The sequence below is a fragment of the Pongo pygmaeus genome, chromosome 20 (genome assembly GCF_028885625.2).
Source record: "Pongo pygmaeus isolate AG05252 chromosome 20, NHGRI_mPonPyg2-v2.0_pri, whole genome shotgun sequence".
Lineage (NCBI taxonomy): Eukaryota > Metazoa > Chordata > Mammalia > Primates > Hominidae > Pongo > Pongo pygmaeus.
The window spans coordinates 7,053,628-7,074,292 of NC_072393.2; the positions used below are offsets into that span (position 1 = coordinate 7,053,628).

Genomic DNA, 20,665 nt, shown 5'->3' on the forward strand with positions numbered 1-20,665 from the left:
GTATGTAAAACTGTTTATTGCCATGCAGGTTGGAAAGTAATGTCCCATTCATTTGTCCACTAGGATGGCCATAGGGTTTTTGGGTTTTTTTCCTTTTAATTCTTGAATTCCAGAGTCTTCAAATATATTCCATTGTTGTAAAGTGAATCATATTCACATTTTTTCCCTACAGTTTAGTGATTCCTTTTGCATACAAATTCAGGCTGTATGTGTTCACACATAGATCTCAAATAACACCTTAATTTTCACAACAAAAATCTCCCTTCCTCACCCTGTAGCCTGGCTCCTAGAAGCAACTTTTTTTTTTTTTCTGATAGTAATTACATATTTGTAAGTTAGGAATTTATACTGCTTTTTCATTTATCAGCTTTAAACTATATTGAATTACTTTCTTCTCCGAAACAATTAGCACATAACTCTTACATACTGTAAAACTAATTTTCCTCGCCAAACATAATCATTTAAGGAATCTGGATAAATCAAAATTCAATGTTTATCATTTTATGACATCAATGTTTACCATTTGTAGCATCTAAACCTTAGCCAGAGATGTAACAAGTAGTATGTCATTAATAATTTTTTTCTCATTTTTTCTTTTGATCTCTTAAATTTTAAAATTTCCTTTTTTATTTCTTCCTATGAATCCAACACCTACTTTCTCCACCAGAAATGTAGTTCTCTTTTCAGTAGATCCAGATGTGCACGAGACAATTAATCAGCTTTGGCTTTCACTTGGAGACATCCCTCCCTAGTCCTCCCTCCCCTTGCCCCCCTCTGGATGGGAGAAATATGCATACATGATCCCATTTTTGAAATAAATTAGGAAGCTCAAAATCACACAAAAAGGCTGGGTGTGGTTTGGCTCCCACCTGTAATCTCAGCACTTTGGGAGGCCGAGGTGGGGTATGACTTGAGGCCATGAGTTCTAGACCATCCTGGGCAACACAGACCTCCTCTCTACAAAAAAATACAAAAATAGCCAGGCTTGGTAGTGTGGGAGGCCCGGGCGGAAGGATGGCTTGAGCTCAGGAGGTCGAGGCTGCAGTGAGCTATGATTGCACCACTGCACTCCAGCCTGGGCCACAGAGTGAGACCCTGACTCAAAACAAACAAACGAAAAGCCACACACACACACACAAACCCTATATGTGTGGCTATATCATTTTAACAGGCGGTGAATGTGGAGAAAGGACTGAAGAAAACTTTAGAGTTCATTTTGCATCCTGCTACCTGAACAGTTTTAAAATCCACAAAAAGCCCTACACCCAAAAACTGACTTCCACCAAGTCTTGTCCTCTCAGCCTACTAGCTCAACCCCATTCCATGCACCACCACTGCCTTATCTTCTCCACATACTCGCCCACCAAACCTGGTATTAACCTGCAGCAAGACCCGCCCATCAAACCTAATGCCCGCCCACAACCCCGCCCTGAAACTTAGTCTCTGTGCTGACAGCCCCGCCCCCATGCCTGGTACCGCCCACGGTCCCGCCCCAGAACTACTCCCCACCCCCGGAGCTGATCTCCACCCACACTCAGCCCGGCCTCCAGGCCTGGTACCGCCCACAGCCCCGCTCCAGAGTTGGTCCCCGCCCCCGGAACTGGTCCCCGCCCACACTCAGGCCCCCTTCCAGGCCTGGTACCGCCCACAGCCCCGCTTAAGAGCTAGTTCCGCCTCCAACCCTGCCACAAACCCGCGCCAGGACGACCCTGCCTCGGCGGCTGTCCCTGGCCAGGGCCCAACTTCGTTCTGTTAATAACTAAGCAAACTAGAACACCTCGGCCGGAGGCTTGGGTGCGCGGCAGGTGCACCTGCAGCCTGAACCCGGGGGTCCTGACACGCCGCATTTTAGGCTGGGACCAGCTGGAGCCGGAAGCGGAAGTGCAGTGTGGCTAGCCGGAGACCGGAAGCGGAAGCGCGCTTGTGTCTTGTGAGAAGAGCCGCGCTTGCAGCGACTGGGAGAGTCTTTCGGTCTCCGCGAGAGGTGCTTTATTCCGTGAGTCCGAGTCCAGAGAGGGGCCCCAGCCGCGGGCCCTGCGTCCCTCCCGGGAGCGGGGTTTCCGCCCCTGAGGCCCCGGGCTGTGCGCTCAGTTCAGCCCGAAGCTGCTGTTCCCTCCGGTGTCGGGGCCCCGCGCCCCTGTCGTTCTCACCTTGTCGCCCTCACCCGGGGCGATTCTGCGCCCCAGGGGACTTTTGGCTATAGTTGGAGACGGTTTGGGATGTCACAAAATGGAGGGTAGGAGGGACTGTGCTACTACTGAAATCTAGAGGGTGGAAGCCAGGGATGCTAGCAGCTCAGCATCCTGCAGCGCGTAAAGCAGCCGCCGCCAGCAAAAACTCATCCAGCCCCAAATGTCATTAGTACCCAGGTTGGGAAACCCTGCTGGAGGGCATTAAAATCTCTGCAGTCCTGAATTCAGCCGAGTCCACGTATAAGGCCTAAAGTGACGAATTTAAAGCATCTGGAGTCACCATGAAATCTCCAGCCAAATGAGTTAAGCAAGTCAGATGAAAACAGCTTTAAGCTTTTTGTCCCATTTTAGGGACCAGATGGCTAGATAGGAATTTGGTGAATTCAGGCACAGCCAGTAGCCTGGGTTCTTATTATTCTTTAAATCAATTTTTTTTTAAGTGAATGGGGTGGTCTTTCTATGCAACAACTGTATTAGTCTCAATAAATACATTTTACTGTACGTACATATTACTCCCTACAAAAGGCCTCATAAGCGATTTTTGTGCTCTTTTTATTTAGACAAAAAAAGTATAATTCAAGCTCAGATTTGTGTTGAAACCAGCCTCAAGGTTCACCTATCCTCACTGATCCGTGGACTTCTGTATGATCAGGTAGGTACCGTGTAGAACTTGCAAGCTGCAAGACTTCACTGTGTAGAAAACCTGCGAATGGATTTTTCCTGTGTTCAGGTTGTAAACACAAGGACTTACTAAGAGTGAGGGTATTTTTTTTTTTTTTTTTTGAGCAAGAGTCTCACTCTGTTGCCCAGGCTGGAGTGCAGTGGTGCGATATCAGCTCATTGCAACATCTGCCTCCCAGGTTCAAGCAATTCTCCTGCCTCAGCCTCCGAAGTAGCTGGAATTACAAGGGTGCACCACCACGCCCAGCTAATTTTTGTATTTTTAGTAAAGACGGGGTGTTGCCATGTTGGCCAGGCTGGTCTCAAACTCCTGACTTCAGGTGATCCGCCCACCTCGGCCTCCTAAAGTGCTGGGATTACAGGTGTGAGCCACAAATCATCAAAAAATGATTTGTTTGATGGCTTATATTCAAGAGAATGATATTAAGGGATGTGTGATAATGTGTGTCAAAATAAGTCAGTAAATACAGCTATATGCAAATCAGTACACAAAATAAACATGTAAACACTATTTAAAAATTTTTTTTTCAACCTACCAAGACATCTCAATTTTTCTTTTATTTTTTTCTTTTCCTAACAGGCCTGCCAGCCTGTAGACTTGTGCTGTATTATAAGGTAGCTGCTGGTTCATGCGGTTGTTTAAATTTAAATTTAGACCAATTAAGATTCAATAAAATTTTAAATTCAGCTTCTCAGTCACACTAACCACATTTCAAGTGCTTGACAGCGACATGTGGCTAATGCCCCTATTGAAAAGCAAAGATTAAGATCATTTCCATCATCCCAGAAAGCCCTGCTGGGCAGCATTGTTCTAGTCTCTTCCATCTGTCCATTGCAATGAAGCCAGAACGGCTATTGTAAAAGATAATTTGTGGCCAGGAGCAGTGGCTCAAGCCTGTCTGTAATCCCAGAACTTTGAGAGGCCGAGGTAGGTGGATCACCTGAGGTCAGGAGTTTCAAGACCAGCCTGGCCAACATGGTGAAACCCCATCTGAACTAAAAATACATAAATTAGCTGGGCGTGGTGACTCTCTTGAGCCTGGGAGGCGGAGACTGCAGTGAACCAAGATGGCACCACTGCACTCCAGCCTGGGCAACAGAGCAAGACTGCATCTCAAAAAACAAAAAAAACAAAAAAAAAACTGGGCGTGGTGGCTCACACCTGTAATCCCAGCACTTTGGGAGGCCGAGGCGGGTGGATCACAAGGTCAGGAGATAGAGACCATCCTGGCTAACATGGTGAAACCCCGTGTGTACTAAAAATACAAAAAAAAAAAAAGATTAGCCGGGCGTGGTGGCAGGCGCCTGTAGTCTCAGCTACTGGGGAGGCTGAGGCAGGGGAATGGCATAAACCCGGGAGGTGGAGCTTGCAGTGAGCCGAGATCACGCCAGTGCACTCCAGCCTGGGTGACAGAGCTAGACTCCGTCTCAAAAAAAAAAAAAAAAAAATACAGCCAGGCACAGTGGCTCACACCTGTAATCCCACCACTTTGGGAGGCTGAGGCGGGCAGATCACCTGAGGTCAGGAGTTCGAGACCAGCCTGGCCAACATGGCAAAACACTGTCTCTACTAAAAATACAAAAATTAGCTGGGCATGGTGGCAGGCACCTGTAATCCCAGCTACTCGGGAGGCTGAGGCAGAGAGAATTGCTTGAACCCAGGAGGCGGAGGTTGCAGTGAGCCGAGATCTCACCATTGTACTCCAGCCTGGGTGACAGAGCAAGACTGTCTCAAAATAAATACATAAAGATAAATTTGCTTCAGTCACTCCCCTGCCTGAAAAGCCTTTGCTGGCTCTCCACTGCCTCTCACGTTCAAACTCCTCACCACTCTTCACAATACCTTTCAAAATACAACCTTTCCCATGTACTCTGGCCCCTTATTTGTCTGCATGCTCCAAACTGTGAACTTGGCTTCCTAAGCAGCTTGCTTTCCTGCCTCTGCACGTGCACTTTCCACTGAGCAAGACCCTACCTCGACTCTCAAGATTCAATTCAAATGTTTTTAGTGTTTTTCCTTCCAAGGCTTCCCAGTCCCCTTCTTCCCAGATCCTGGGTTGGATGCCATGCGCCCCTCTGCCATATCACATATCACTCTGAAATGCAGCAGCAGGTCTGTGTGTGTGTCCCGCTCCCAGAAAACAGTTCTTAGATGACAGGGATCTTCCTCCCCTCCATCTCCAGCATCCGGCTGGGGGCAGGCATCAATAAAACGTGAATGAAGGGTCAACGTCGGGACCCAAGGGCTGGAGAAGGGATTTGAGAGGAATAACTGGGTGAGGAAATGCTACGCCTGGTTTGGACTTCGGAGGGAAGAGGGGGCGACCCACCAGGGTCTCACCTATGCAGAGTTCTCTTCTCTACCGTTTGTGCAACTCAGCTGCTGGAAGAGCCCACTCACAAACAAGTATAAATACATGGAACTGTAGAGAAATAATACAGATTTTTTTTTTTTTTGAGATGGAGTCTTACTGTCACCCAGGCTGGAGTGCAGTGGCACAATCTGGTCTCACTGCAACCTCTGCCTCCTGGGTTCAAGCGATTCTCCTGCCTCAGCCTCCCAAGTAGCTGGGATTACAGGCGCCCACCACCATGCCCAGCTAATTTTTTAAATATATTTTTAGTAGAGACAAGGTTTCACCAACTTGGCCAGGCTGTTCTTGAACTGCTGACCTCAGGTGATCCGCCCACCTCGGCCTCCCAAAGTGCTGGGATTGCAGGCGTGAGCCACTGTGCCTGGCCATAATACAGATTTTCTTGCATGTCATAATACTAAAACTTTCAGGCTTTTACGTGTAAGTACAAATATATAAACTTTTCACATGTATATGTGAATTTTGGGGGTGCTGTTAACACCACAGAGACCAGATGTCAGAGACACTTGGCAACTGTATTAATTGGAGGGTGGGGGCTGTGAGGCTGCAGGCAGGAATGGGAGCCACCCATCTCTGCTTGGCTCCAAGTACCAGCGAACAACTGGCCTGTGGGGAATGGCTCTCCATTCACTCCTCTCCCAATCATTCCCTCCCCAGAGACTGGGGGTATGGGGGTCACCCAGGATAAATTCCCTGGGCTAGAGATCTAGAAGGAAGCCAGGGCCTGAATGCTACATCTCAATACAAATTCCTAGAGAGACTGAGTGGCCTTGCCTTCCATGAATAGCCAGCACCGTCCACCCTCTACAGCTCTGTTTTGTCTGCCTGGCCCAAACTCACTCTTACAAGTCTCTAACTGCAGACGGCGCCCGCCCCCACCCCCACCCCCACCAACCCCTCCCACACACACACCCTTGGCCACTTTTTTTTTTTTTTTTTTTTAAACAGAGTGTTGCTCTGTCGCCCAGGCTGGAGTGCAATGGTGCGATCCCGGCTCACTACAAGCTCTGCCTCCCAGGTTCACGCCATTCTCCTGCCTCAGCCTCCCAAGTAGCTGGGATTCCAGGTGTGTGCCATCATGCCCAGCTAATTTTTTATTTTTATTTTTTTAGTAGAGATGGGGTTTCACCATGTTAGCCAGGATCGTCTCGATCTCCTGACCTCGTGATCCGCCCGCCTCGGCCTCCCAAAGTGCTAGGATTACAGGCAGGAGCCACCGTGCCCGGCCAGCCGCTTTCATCTTTGTGTGTGTATACACACACACACACACACACACAGCCCTTTTCTCATAAAAAAGGAAACATTCCATATATACTATTTGGTACTTTTTTTTCCCCTTAAATTTACTGACGATAATAATCTCTATTGATATCTAGAGATCTTCTCTCTTTTTTTTTTAATGGGTGCACTGTAATGCTACAGTGAATAATCTTACATGACTTTTATATTTGTGTATCTTACAGATCGATTCTTAGAAGTTGTAGGAATCTAGGGTCTCTGATCAAAAATGGCTGGAGTTCTGCTGGGCTGACATGAGAGTGGGGGGTGGGGAGGAGGAAATCAACTGAAATGAGGGGTAGTGACATCTGAGCTGGGTGAGGTGGAAACCAGGAGGAGAGGTGGCCGAGGCAGGGCACAGGCTGGAGAGGGGGTGACTGAGGCAGGGCACAGGCTGGAGACAGGGTGACCGATGCAGGGCACGGGCTGGAGAGGGGTTGACCGAGGCAGGGCACGGGCTGGAGAGGGGGTGACCGAGGCAGGGCACGGGCTGGAGAGGGGGTGACCGAGGCAGGGCACGGGCTGGAGAGGGGGTGACCGAGGCAGGGCACGGGCTGGAGACGGGGTGACCGAGGCAGGGCACGGGCTGGAGACGGGGTGACCGACGCAGGGCACGGGCTGGAGGGGGGTGACCGAGGCAGGGCACGGGCTGGAGAGGGGGTGACCGAGGCAGGGCACGGGCTGGAGAGGGGGTGACCGAGGCAGGGCACGGGCTGGAGAGGGGGTGACCGAGGCAGGGCATGGGCTGGAGGGGGGTGACCGAGGCAAAGCACGGGCTGGAGAGGGGGTGACCGAGGCGGAGTGTTCCCCCCATTTCTTCCAGAGCGCTGTCCTGAGAGCGCTGCAGGATAAGGAAGGAGCGTCCTGTTTCCCGGCTGCCCTGTTGCTGTCAGAGTCACAGGATGGCGGCCATCGTCCTGCCCCCGACTGCTGGTGAGTCATGGGGCCCTGGCAGTTCTCAGAGTCCAGGCTTGAAAGGTCTTGACCCACAGCATGGGACGGGAGGGGGTTGGGCAGAGCAGGTGAGGCAGGAGTGGAGCCCCAGGGGCCCAGAGGTCCTCCATGTCTGATCGGGCGGCTCTTGGGACTTGGGACTTAGAGCATTTGGGTGTCTGTGGATGTCACCTGTGTGGTGAATGTGCTGGAGCTTTTGAATTCTCCCTTTAGTTCTTTCTGTGAACCTGATAAAAACACAGTGACGCCCTTGGAAGTTCAGTTTCCTCATCTGTGAAGTGGGAATAATCCCTTCCCCAAGTGCAGTCAGACCTTGAGCCCTGTTTCCTGGTGTGGGTGCAGCAGGGCCATGCTCTGGTTTCCTTGGATTGCTGTGGGTGGGTGTTTGCATGGAGTAGAGGTGGATGCTTTGTGGGTGACTGTGTATGCATGAGGACCTGGTCGATCGCAGGCAGGTGGGGAAGCCTCCAGATGTGTGAGTGGACACAGGGCAGGTCTGGATTCCTGGGACTCATTTCTCCTCCTCCAGCTCTGTCTTCCCTGTTCCCAGCCTCTCAGCGAGAAGGACACACAGAGGGCGGAGAGCTGGTTAATGAGCTCCTGACAAGCTGGCTGAAGGTGAGTCGGATGTTCCTTTTTCCAAATCATGATTCCTTCAGCCAGAAGGTTGGACTCGATGCCTTTCAGTGGCCTGGAGCCCCACGGCCAAACTCGTTCCTCAGGCATCCCAGGGTCTCTGAGTGAGGGCTGCCCAGAAAATACCAGTGTGTGTCAATGTTTACTGCAGGTTCAGAGCTCCCTCCAGGTTCCCTGATTACATCATGTGCTCCTGAGAGTTTTAAGGGAAAGCCAAGTAAAGATGTGATGATGTTCTAAACCCAAGCAATTAATAAAGGCCATATGGAAATCATTCATTCACTTACCAAGTATTTCTCTGATTTCTGCCATGTCACGGGCCCATGATCCCCTGGAGATTGAGGGAAATAAGATCACAGGAGCTCCCAGTCTGAGTGAGAAAAGACAGCTGCTCTATGGTACTGTGCACTGGACCTGGGAGTGGCCTAAGGAGACAAGCATTGAGGGCTGAGCTCAGAAGCCAGGGAGAAGAGCTCAGAACCCCAGGAGAGGAGCTCAGAACCCCCACACATCTCGTACTCAGGTTTCCCCAGCCCTGGCTCTGTTCTCCTGGCCCCTCTTCCTGTGCACGTTGGTGGGGGTGGTCCTTGGCTAAGCCGTGATGTTTGCAATGCTTTAGGGCTTGGTGACCTTCGAGGATGTGGCCGTGGAGTTCACCCAGGAGGAGTGGGCGTTGCTGGACCCTGCCCAAAGGACACTGTACAGGGACGTGATGCTGGAGAACTTCAGGAACCTGGCCTCCTCACTGGGTAAGCCTAATGTCATTCCTGCATTTATTTAATGACTCAGGAAGTAAGTCTTGTTTTTCTTTTTTTAAATTGAGTTAACACAGGACACAAAAGTCACCATTTAAACTATTTTAAAGTGTCCAATTCGGTGGCTTTTCGTAGGTTCACAGTGTAGTACAGCCATCACCACTAATTCCAGAACATAGTTATCACCCCAAAAATAAGCCCCATAGTCATGAAGTGGTCTCTCCCCAGTTCTCCCTCCTGAACATCTTGGCAGGCACTAATCTTTCCATCTCTATAGATGTGTCTCTTCTTTTTGAGGGGGTTGTTTTTAGACAGTGTCTCCCTCCATCGCCCAGGCTATAGTGCAGTGGCGTGATCCTGAGTAGCTGGGACCACAGGTGCGCACCACCACGCCCAGCTAATTTGTTTATTTTTTGTAGAGACAGGGTCTTGCTATGTTGCCCTGGCTGGTCTCAAACTCCTGGGCTCAGGTGATCCTCCTGCCGTAGCCTCCCAAAGTGCTGGGATTACAGATGTGAGCTACCATTCCTGGCCCTATTCTTGACATTTTATATAAATGAAATCATACAAAATGTGGTCTTTTGTGTCTCACTTTTTGCTTAGCATGATGTTTTCTTTCTTTTTCTTTTTTTTTTTTTTTTTTTTGAGATGGAGTTTCGCTCTGTTTCCCAGGCTGGAGTGCAGTGGTGTGATCACAGCTTACTGCAGCCTCTACCTTCCAGGTTCAATCTGTTCTCCTGCCTCAGCCTCCTCAACAGCTGGGACTAAAGGCATGCGCCACCACACTCGGCAAATTTGTGTGTTTTTAATAGAGACGGGGTTTCACCATGTTGGCCAGGCCGGTCTTGAACTCCTGGCCTCAAGTGATCCACCCACCTCGGCCTCCCAAATTGCTGGGATTACAGGGATGAGCCACCACGCCTGGCCGATGTTTTCAAAGTACAGCCGTGTTGTAGCACATAGCAGAACTTCATTCTTTTTATGGTTGAATATTATTCCATTATGTGTATATACCACTTTTTATATATCAGTTCATCAGCTGATGGAAATTTAGTCTGTTCTCATCTTTTGGCTATTGTGGGTAGTGCTGCTATGATCATTCATATACAAGATTTTGCTTGAGCACCTGTTTTCTCTTGGGTATATACCTAGGAGTGGAACTTCTGGGTCCTGTGGTAATTCTGTGTTTAATGTGTTGAGGAACCTCCAAACTTTTCTACAACTGCTACACCATTTTACATTCCTACCAGCAATGCATGAGACCAGCAACGTATTACAGTTTCTCTGCATCCTTACCAACATTTGTCTCTTTTCCTTTTTTAAAAAAATTATGATAGCCATTCTTGTGGGTGTCTATCTCATTGTGGTTTTATTTCTATTCCCTGAAAAAAATGATGAGATTGGCCATCTTTTCTTGTGCTTGTTGGCCATTCATACATCTTTTTTGAAGAAATGTTCATTCAAGTGCTTTTTCCATTTGGGGGGCATTGTTTGCCTTTTCGTTATTGAGTTGTAAGAGTTCTTTATATATTCTGCATCCTAGACCCTTATCAAATAGATCATTTTCAAAGATTTCCTCCCATTCAGTGGACTGCCTTTTTACTATCTTGAATGATAGTTTTGCAGGAGATAGAATTCTTGGTTGATATTTTTCTTTCAGTACTTGGAGTATGTCATCATCCCACTGGCTTGCGGCCTCCATGGTTTCTGATGACAAATCAGCTGTTAATCTTGTACATGATGACTTATTTCTCCCTTGCTATTTTTCAGGATAGTCTGTCTTTGGCTTTTGACGGTTTAATTTTAAGGTATCTCAGTATGAGTTTTTTGAGTGTATCCTATTGGGAGATCCTTGAGCTGCTTTGATGTGTAGATTTGTAATTTTCATCAAATTTGGGAAAGTTTGGCCATTATTTTTCCATATGTTCCTTTTTTTTCCCCCCCAGAATCTCACTCTGTCGCCCAGGCTGGAGTGCACTGGCATGATCTCAGCTCACTGCAACCTCTGCCTCCTGGGTTCAAGCAGTTCTCCCTGCCTCAGCCTCCTGAGTAGCTGGGATTACAAACACGCACCACCACAGCTAGCTAATTTTTGTATTTTTAGTAGAGACAGGGTTCACCATGTTGGCTAGGCTGGTCTCGAACTCCTGACCTCAGGTGATCCTCCCACCTCGGCTTCCCAAAGTGCTGTAATTAGAGTGTGACCCATCGTGCCTTGCCAATTTTTCCATATATTCCTTCTGCTCCTTTCTCTGTCTCCTCTCCAGTAGCAACTCCCATTATGTGTATTCAGATGTTTGATGGTATCTTCTGGGTCTCTTGGGCTCTGCTCATTTTTTTCCCTTTATTTTTAATTTCTGCTCTACAGATCAGGCAGTCTTAATTGACCTGTCATTGAGTTCACTGATTGTGTCTTCTGCCTGATCAAGTCTTCAGATGAACCCCTCTAGTACATTTTTCATTTCAGATAATATATATTTTTCAATTTTAAAATTCCTATTTGGCTCGTTTTTATAATTTCCATCTCTTTATGATTTTCTCTATTTGGTGAGAATTCATTCTCATGGTTTCCATTAGTTCTTTGTACACAGTTTCCATTAACTCCTTGAGCATATTTGAAATAGTTGATTTGAAGTCGTTGCCTAATAAATCCAATGACTGGGTTTCCTTATGGATAATTACTGTTCATTTCTTTTTTCCTATAATGCAGTTTCATGTTTTTGTTTCTTTTTTTTTTTTTTTTTTGAGATGGAGTCTCACTCTGTCACCCAGGCTGGAGTACAGTGGTGCGATCTCGGCTAACTGTAAGCTCTGCCTCCCAGGTTCACGCCATTCTCCTGCCTCAGCCTCCCGAGTAGCTGGGACTACGGGCGCCCGCCACCACACCTGGCTAATTTTTTGTATATTTAGTAGAGATGGGGTTTCACCATGTTAGCCAGGATGATCTCGATCTCCTGACCTTGTGATCCGCCCACCTCGGCCTCCCAAAGTGCTGGGATTACAGGCGTGAGCCACTGCACCCGGCCCATTTTTTTGTTTCTCTACATGCCTCATAATTTATTTGCTGAAAACTACTTTCAGAATGTTACAATATGGCAGTTCTTTAAATCTGATTTCCCCCCTCCCCAAGGTTTGTTGTAGTTGGTATTGTTTCTTTGTTTAGTGACATTTCTGAACTAATTTTGTAACGTCTGTATTGGTCATGTGTGGCCACTGAGGTCTCTGTTCTGTTAGCTTAGTGTTCAGCTTGGGATTAATTTGTCAGAGATTTTCTTAAATACCTGGAACCCAAAAGATGACCAGTCTTTGCCAATGGATCTGAATTACATGTTGGAGCATGCCTTCAAAACTCAGCTAAAGCACTTTACAACTCTGACTTAGCCTTCAGTTCATTCTTATGCAGAGCCTGAAGGTCAGTCAGAGTTGAGGGCTTGGTGCCTTCTCAGATCTTCTCTGAGCATGTGTTCATCCCTGGGTATGAGCATGGCCTTCTAGAAATGTGTGGAGGCCGGGCGCAGTGGCTCACGCCTGTAATCCCAGCACTTTGGGAGGCCGAGGTGGGCGGATCACCTGAGGTCAGCAGTTGGAGACCAGCCTGGCCAAGATGATGAAACCACATCTTTATTAAAAATACAAAAAAATCAGCCAGGCATGGTGGCAAATGCCTGTAATCCCAGCTACTTGGGAGGCTGAGGCAGGAGAATTGCTTGAACCCAGGAGGTGAAGGTTGCAGTGAGCCGAGATCACACCACTGCACTCTAGCCTGGGCGACAGAGCAAGACTCCATCTTGGAGGGAAAAAAAGTGTGGAAAGATGCTCTACTCCTCAGAGCATCTTGTTCCCAACTTCTCCTCCCAGGTTTTTTGATTAGTCTTTTGTTTGCTTCACAGTTTTCCCTTGCCCCGTTCAGAAGTAGCTGATTTGCCTTTAGATGTGTTGGGACACACTTCGCTCTCCACCCTCCAGCTTCCATAGGTGTAGCCTCTTCAGACCTGGGAGAGTTTGGAGTTACACAAATAAAGGGAAGCCCTTTGATCCAGCCCATCAGGGAGCCAGCAGACAGGTCAGAAGAGAACAACCACAGGTTTTTGAGAATAAGGTGCATTCTGTTCCCTTCATCACTAGAAACACAGGTTGTTGTCCTCAAGGCAAAATGGGGAATAGAGTATGCAGCTAGAGTCAGTTAAAATGTCACAAATCTCTCTTACCCAGATTTGGCTGTTTGTATTGATTAGGCATTCTCCTGTGGCTGTAAACTTTTGATGACATTCAGGAGCTCCAATGAAGTTGATTCTGTTTTTGCCCATTTACGTACTGTTTTTGTGAAGGGATGGAGTTGTGGAGTTCCCTACTCCACTACTTTCACTGACATCACTTCCTTTAAGTCCTTTGTAAGCACTTCTGTTCCTAGGTCTGTGCTGGGATGTGGGAGTAGTGAAAAATGCAACAGACATGCCCCCCACCCTCATGGAGCTGTCTGTCTAATGCTATCCCTATGAAATGAAGATCTCCTTCTTTCCCTGACTATATATTCTCTGTAGTTAAATCTTTTGGGCTTTCAGATTCTGTATTTAAACCTGAACAGGGGCTCCTGGGACCAGTTATCCTGCAACCACCCTAGATATTGGTGTGGGGTGGGTGTGTGTGTGTGAAAGACGGTTGCTATATTTATTCAATTTTGGCATAATTATTTCTCTGCTCCTGAAGTCACACCTCTTCACCTTCAGAACTGATTTCAGTTTCATGGGAGAGCTTTTCTGCTGCACAGTCCCCCTACATCATGTGTCTTTTCTCCATGTACAGGGAACCAAGTTGATAAACCTAGTCTGATCTCCCAGTTGGAGCAAGAAGATAAAGTAATGACAGAAGAGAGAGGAATTCTCTCAGGTACCTGTCCAGGTGAGCACCAGGTGGATATAAGTCCTTGTGAGGAACAGCTCTGGCCAGGGACTGAGAAGTTGGGAGTATTTTAATACATTAGGAAACATCAGTCAGAGAACTATGTAAATGCCCGTTTTCCCAAGAAGGCCAAGAACGTTTGGTCTGAGCCCCCTCATGTACCTTCATGACTTCCAACTTTCTGTCATCTCATACTTGGGCCTCAGGGGAGAAAAAAAGACATCTCTTTTTCTGAAATTTAAGTCTCCTATGAGCTCTTTGATCAGTTTCAGTCCACCTTGCCTTCCTGACAATTCCTTCATTCTGTCAACATCAATCTCAGTCTTCCTAGAGTCTTTCTTAAACATTGCCTAAAATTTTCACACCCATATCTCTTTCATTGAATGTCTTCTCAAAAACCCTCACCTCTCAGATTCTGCCTTCACTCACGTATGCATTTTACCATTTCACCATCAACTTAAATTTGCCTCTTTTCTATCAACTTAAATTTCTTTTTAACTTGTTTCAGATGTGGAGAATCCACTTAAAGCCAAAGGGTTAACTCCTAAGCTGCATGTTTTTCGAAAAGAACAATCTAGAAATATGAAAATGGTAAGACTAACATGGGTGATTCCTGGTTTTTTCATGGTAGAATGCCCTACATGAGAAAAGCCACAAGGACTGGCTTTGTTGGCCAGGCACAGGGGCTCATGCCTTTAATCCCAGCACCTTGGGAAGCTGAGGCAGGTGGATCACGAGGTCAGGAGTTGGAGACCAGCCTGGCCAATATGGTGAAACCCCGTCTCTACTAAAAATACAAAAAAAAACGTAGCCAGGTGTGGTGATGCGCACCTGTAATCCCAAATACTTGGGAGGCTGAAACAGAAGAATCACTTGAACCCTGGAGGTGGAGCTTGCAGTGAGCCGAGATTGCGCCACTGCACTCCAGCCTGGCGACAGAGCAAGACCCTGTCTCAAAAAAAAAAAAAAAAAAAAAAGTGGCTTTATTAAATAGTTATTAAAGGAAAGTGTCATTTTTTCCAAGAGAAAGTAGTATCTCTGGAGAAATACTGTGAAATTATTTTGAATTTGGAGAAAAGCATTAGTTAGCCCCAAACTTGTTTTTCCTGAGAATTCCCACAAGTAAATATTTCCAGTAGTCTGAGTCAGATATTGGGTATTTGAAAAAGAAATTAGCCTTAAATTTATCAGAAAATACTCTGTGAATATGATAAAGATTTGTAGAAAGAATCCATCTTTTTTAAATGCTAAGAATTCAAACTTACAGAAGCCATGTACCAGCACTCATAATGGCAAAAACATTAATTCCAATACTATGATACACAACAGAATTCCTGGGAGAGGAAATTCCTCTGACAGCATTCAATGTTAAAAATATTATAAATGGTACTTATTAGTCATCTCTTAATCAATAGGAGAGGAATCATCTTGGAGCAACACTCAACGAATGTAATCAGTGTTTTAAAGTCTTCAGCACAAAATCTTCCCTTACGCGGCACAAGAAGATTCATACTGGTGAAAGACCCTATGACTGCAGTGAATGTGGGAAATCCTACAGCAGCAGATCTTACCTTGCTGTTCATAAGAGAATCCACAATGGGGAGAAACCCTATGAATGCAGTGACTGTGGGAAAACCTTCAGCAGCAGATCTTACCTTACTGTTCATAAGAGAATCCACAATGGGGAGAAACCCTATGAATGCAGTGACTGTGGGAAAACCTTCAGCAATTCCTCATACCTCAGACCGCACTTGAGAATTCACACTGGAGAAAAACCCTACAAATGTAACCAGTGTTTTCGTGAGTTCCGCACTCAGTCAATCTTCACAAGGCACAAGAGAGTTCATACGGGGGAGGGTCATTATGTATGTAATCAGTGTGGAAAGGCTTTCGGCACGAGGTCATCTCTTTCTTCACACTATAGCATTCATACAGGGGAGTACCCTTATGAATGCCGTGATTGTGGGAAAACCTTCAGGAGGAGGTCGAATCTGACACAGCACATAAGAACGCATACTGGAGAAAAACCCTACACATGTAATGAGTGTGGGAAATGCTTTACCAATAGCTTTTCTCTTACAATTCACAGAAGAATACATAATGGAGAGAAATCCTATAAGTGCAGTGATTGTGGAAAAGCCTTTAATGTTCTCTCGTCTGTTAAGAAACACATGAGAACTCACACTGGAAAAAAACCCTATGAATGTAATTATTGTGGGAAATCCTTCACAAGTAACTCCTACCTTTCTGTGCATACAAGAATGCATAATAGGCAAATGTGAATTCAATAACTGTGGGAAAAGCATTCATTGATCTTTCATGCCTCAGATAACATGAGAGAACTCTAACCAGAGGTATGAATCACCTGCTACTGTGTAACAGATTACCCCCCAAAATTTTGTGGCTTCAAACAAAAACACTTGTTATCTCACAATTTTTGTAGGTCAGGAATTCAGAAACAACATAGCTCTATAGTTCTTCAGGATCTCTCAAGAGGCTACAGTCCAGATGTCAGCAGAACCATAATCATCCAGAATTTTTACTGGTGAAGGGACCACTTCCAAATGGCTCACTCACATGCCTGACAAGTGCATGCTAGCTGTTTCCAAGGGACCTGCGCTTCCAAATCACGTAGGCCTCTCAACAGGGCTGAGTTTCTTTATGGAAGCAACTTCTCCCCAAAGCCAGTGATCTAAAGGAGCCAACACAGAAAGCACAATGTCTTTTATGACCCAGCTTCAGTGAGATATGTTTTCATGTCCCTGTTACATTGGTCATACACACCAATCCTGATACGATGTGGAAGAACACCACAAGAGGTATGAACAGTAGACATTCGGAACCATCTGGAAAACTTGCCATGAAATCAGTGGAGGAAAGCCTTTAGCTGACCCTCATTTTTTTTTTTTTTTTAAAGACAGTGTCTTGCTATGTCACCCAGTCTGGAGCACGGTGGTGTGATCACAGCTCACTGCAGCCTCTACTTCCTGGGATCAAGTAATTCTCCTGCCCCAGCCTCCAATGTAGCTGGGACTACAGGTGCATGACACCATGTCTGGCTAATTTGTTTTTTTTAAAACTAGAGGGAGGGTTTTGCCATGTTGCCCAGACTAGTCTCAAACTCCTAGGTTCAAGCAGTCCTTTCATCTTGGCCTCCAAAAGTACTGGGATTACAGGCATGAACCACCATGCCCAGCCAACTTCTAATCTGATCAATATGGGAGTAGCATTCAATAACCCAAAGGTTAACTCACTCTAGAGAGAAATCTTGTGAGTGTAATCTGTATGGTAAAACCTTGAGCTCAAACTCTTTTTCCCCTACCAAAAAAAAAGTATCTACTGGGGAGCTGCCCAGGTAATGCAGTAGCTGTAGGAAAGCCTTCAGTGATGGCTTCAGAGAGTCACATGATAACTCACAATAAGGGGAAACCCTGTGTGTGGCATCAAAAACGGAAAACCATTCGGGGACACTCATTCCTTAAGTCACATTTCGGAGATCATACAACAGAGGAATATGTTGAGTATACACAGTGTTGAAAAGCCTATGACACAAACAGTCATATTACCAAGCACAAGACAGTATAGTTTGGTACGCTATAAAAGCCTTGAATATTCTCTCCATTTTTTAAGAAGTGAGATTCATACTAGAAAAACCATTGAATTCCATCAGTATTAGAATGTCATTTTTCCACATTTTTTAGGAACCTAACTCAGTGTAAGATAACTATTTATTCAATTTATTTTTTGAGACAGGGTTTCATCTGTGCCCAGGCTGTAGTGCAGTGGTGCAATCTTGGCTTATTGTAACCTCCGCCTCCCAGGCTCAAGGGATCCTCCCACCTCAGCCTCCCAAGTAGCTGGGACCGTAGGCATGCACCACCATGCCTGTCTAGTTTTTGTAAAGATGGGGATTCACCATGTTGCCCAGGTTGCCCTCAAACTCCTGGGCTCAAGTGATCCACCTGCCTCAGCCTCCGAAAATGCTGGGAATACAGGAACGAGCTACCACTCTCAGCCAGAACTTAAGATAAAGGATGAGGGAATGTTTTCACTGATACCTCTTATATTAGGAAAAATATGAAAATGTTCCTTGGATGCAATACTCATGAGTGTATTAATTTCAGAAAAATTTTCAGTGATTCCTCCCTTTATACATGAGAGAATTCATATAGAGGAAGCCCTAGGAACGTAATCAATGTTAGGATGCCTCACCTCTTAACTGAGTGGCCACACAGTAACTTATACTGAGAACAAAAGGTGTAAGTGCTATGAATGTGGAATTACCTTCATCAATGTCTCATTCGTAGGTTGGGCCACTAGCTCATTCATTTTCAGTCTTTTAATATAAGCATTTATGGCTATAGCGGTCCTGAAAATCTTACTACCTCGTTTTATATACAGTGTATTTATTATAATTCTAAAACATCAATACACCAAATATTCAGAAAGGTATTTCCAAACAGCTCCTGAGTGATCTAGTTTGTTATAATAGAAATTAGACAATATTTGCCAGGTGTGGTGGCTCACACCTATAAACCTAGCATTTTGGGAGGCTGAGGCGGGCGGGTCACCAGAGGTAAGGAGTTTGAGACCAGCCTGGCCAACATGGTGAAACCCCGCCTCTACTAAAAAATACAAAAATTAGCCGGGCGTGGTGGCAGGCATCTATAATCCCAGCTACTCAAGAGGCTGAGGAAGGATGTCACTTGAACCCGGGAAATGGAGGTTGCAGTGAGCCAAGATCATGCCACTTCACTCCAGCCTGGGCAAAAGAGTGCAACTCTGTCTCAAAAAAAACAATATTTGATATATTTTTTTCTAATTTAATAGCATTTTGTCAGAGTACATGGACTTTGTGATTTTGGTTGTTTTCTCTTTGTGTCCTAATATAGCAAATACTGTTTCTTTTTTTTTTTTTTTTTTGAGATGGAGTCTTGCTCTGTTGTCCAGGCTGCAAGCACTGCCTCCCAGATTCACGCCATTCTCCTGCCTCAGCCTCCCAAGTAGCTGGGACTACAGGTGCCCATCACCACGCCCAGCTAATTTTTCATATTTTTAGTGGAGATGGGGTTTCACTGTGTTAGCCAGTATGGTCTCAATCTCCTGACCTCATGATCCACCCGCCTCGGCCTCCCAAAGCACTGGGATTACAGGCGTGAGCCACCATGCCCAGCGCAAATACTGTTTCTAAATGTTCATTCTCCCTACTTAAAAAGACAAGTTGTCAATGAGCAGTATTGAAAATGTACAGTGGGGCCAGGCGCCATGGCTCATGCCTGTAATCCCAGCACTTTGGGAGGCCGAGGCGGGCGGATCACCTGAGGTCGGGAGTTCAAGACCAGCCTGGCCAACATGGTGAAACCTCGTCTCTACTAAAAAATATATAAAAATTAGCTGGGCGTGATGACAGGTGCCTGTAATCCCACCTACTTGGGAGGCTGAGGCAGGAGAATCACTTGAGCCTGGGAGGTGGAGGTTACAGTGAGCCAAGATCGCACAACCACACTCCAGCTTAGGCGACAGAGTGAGACTCCATCTCAAAAAAAGACGTACAGTGTACTAGGCTTTCCTGAAGCTTAGACAGGCTTTATCCCACTCTGCTGGCTAAAAGAAGTAGGAATAACGCACTGGGTGAGACACCATCTGGCTTATTCTCATCTATTTTCTTTTCATTCTTTCGGAAAGTGGACACAAAGCATAGAGTTAAAAGAGCCTTTTTTTTTTTTTTTTTTTTTTTCCACTGTGATGATAAAAACCACAGTGCAGGGGGCTGGGCGTGGTGGCTCACAACTGTAGTCCCAGCACTTTGGGAGGCCGAGGCAGGCGGATCACCTGAGGTGGGGAGTTCGAGACCAGCCTGATCAACATGGAGAAACCCTGTCTCTCCTAAAAATACAAAATTAACCGAATGTGTTAGCGCATGCCTGTAATCTCAGCTACTTGGAAGGCTGAGGCAGGAGAATCGCTTCAAACCGGGCAGAGGTTGCAGTGAGCCAAGGTTGACCCACTGCACTCCAGCCTGGGCAACAAGAGTGAAACTCCGTCTCAAAAAAACAAAAAAGAATCAGTGCCGAAAAATCACAATGATTTGAGTTCTTCAGAAACCTTTGATTGGCTGCATTGGCTCTGTTCTGCATATTACTAGACTTCTTACATAATCACAAGTAACCACTAATTGGTTAAAACCAGAGAGAGAGAGAGAGAGAGAGAGTGTGTGTGTGTGTGTGTGTGTGTGTGTGTGTGTGTGTGTGTGTGTGTGTGTGTGTGTGTGTGTTTGGTTGGGGGGTGTTGTGTTAGCTTCCAGGTTAATGCATTATCTAACTGTTAATCCTGTTTATTGATCTGTTTTTATAAGTGCTCCATGATTCTTTGAAAACAGTATACTATGTATCTAATTTTTGGATACAGGATGGACATATGTACTCAAACTAATTGTGTTTTTCAATATGTACTGTATTTGTTTCTCTCGACCTGACTTAGTGATAGAGGTATATTAAAGTCTTGCACTAGCATGGTGGATTAACAAATTCTTTCTGTAATTCTGTCATTTTTGCTTTACATATGTTTATGTGTAATGTAACTAGGTGCGTAGAGGTTTAGATATTTTCTTATGAATTTATTTATTTTCAGTAGGGGCCATACCTTTTCATACCAAATAATTGTAATATTAAAATATATTAACAAAAAGAGATCAAACATTTCACTAGCCCATCCTAGAGACCAGGCACTCTTCAAAGTGCCTCATAAATATTAACTGCGTACTCACTATAAGCTTGCAACTATGTGCTGTTATTATCTCCAACTTACAGATGGGAAAACTGGCATGGAAATGTTTAGGTTGCTTGCCTGAGTTCACCAGCTAGTAAGTGGTAGAGCACAGATTGGAATCCAGACA

General features: G+C 45.8%; 1 protein-coding gene across 4 annotated transcripts; it reads left to right on the plus strand.

Annotated features, from left to right (window-relative positions):
- The first annotated feature begins 1,631 nt into the window (after positions 1-1,631).
- On the plus strand, positions 1,632-20,297 carry ZNF557 (zinc finger protein 557). 4 transcript variants are annotated; one of them, XM_054465658.2, is made up of 8 exons: positions 1,632-1,996; positions 2,753-2,844; positions 7,350-7,459; positions 8,031-8,098; positions 8,736-8,865; positions 13,675-13,770; positions 14,279-14,361; positions 15,186-20,297. In XM_054465658.2, exons 3-8 carry the CDS (start codon positions 7,429-7,431, stop codon positions 16,050-16,052), a joined length of 1,275 nt encoding a protein of 424 aa, XP_054321633.1. In that variant the 5' UTR covers positions 1,632-1,996; positions 2,753-2,844; positions 7,350-7,428; the 3' UTR covers positions 16,053-20,297. The 4 variants fall into 4 exon arrangements, with proteins under 4 accessions (XP_054321633.1, XP_054321632.1, XP_054321631.1 ...); XM_054465657.2 differs by having other exon boundaries at positions 1,680-1,996; positions 8,010-8,098; XM_054465656.2 differs by having other exon boundaries at positions 1,680-1,984; positions 8,010-8,098.
- Positions 20,298-20,665: the final 368 nt, after the last annotated feature.

Excerpts from the sequence above, each read along its gene's own strand:
- ZNF557 (XM_054465657.2), top strand. The coding sequence starts at position 7,429 with ATGGCGGCCATCGTCCTGCCCCCGACTGCTG. Across the intron at positions 7,460-8,009 it reads CGTCCTGCCCCCGACTGCTG|CTCTGTCTTCCCTGTTCCCA; the intron begins GTGAGTCATGGG and ends CTCCTCCTCCAG. Across the intron at positions 8,866-13,674 it reads GAACCTGGCCTCCTCACTGG|GGAACCAAGTTGATAAACCT; the intron begins GTAAGCCTAATG and ends CTCCATGTACAG.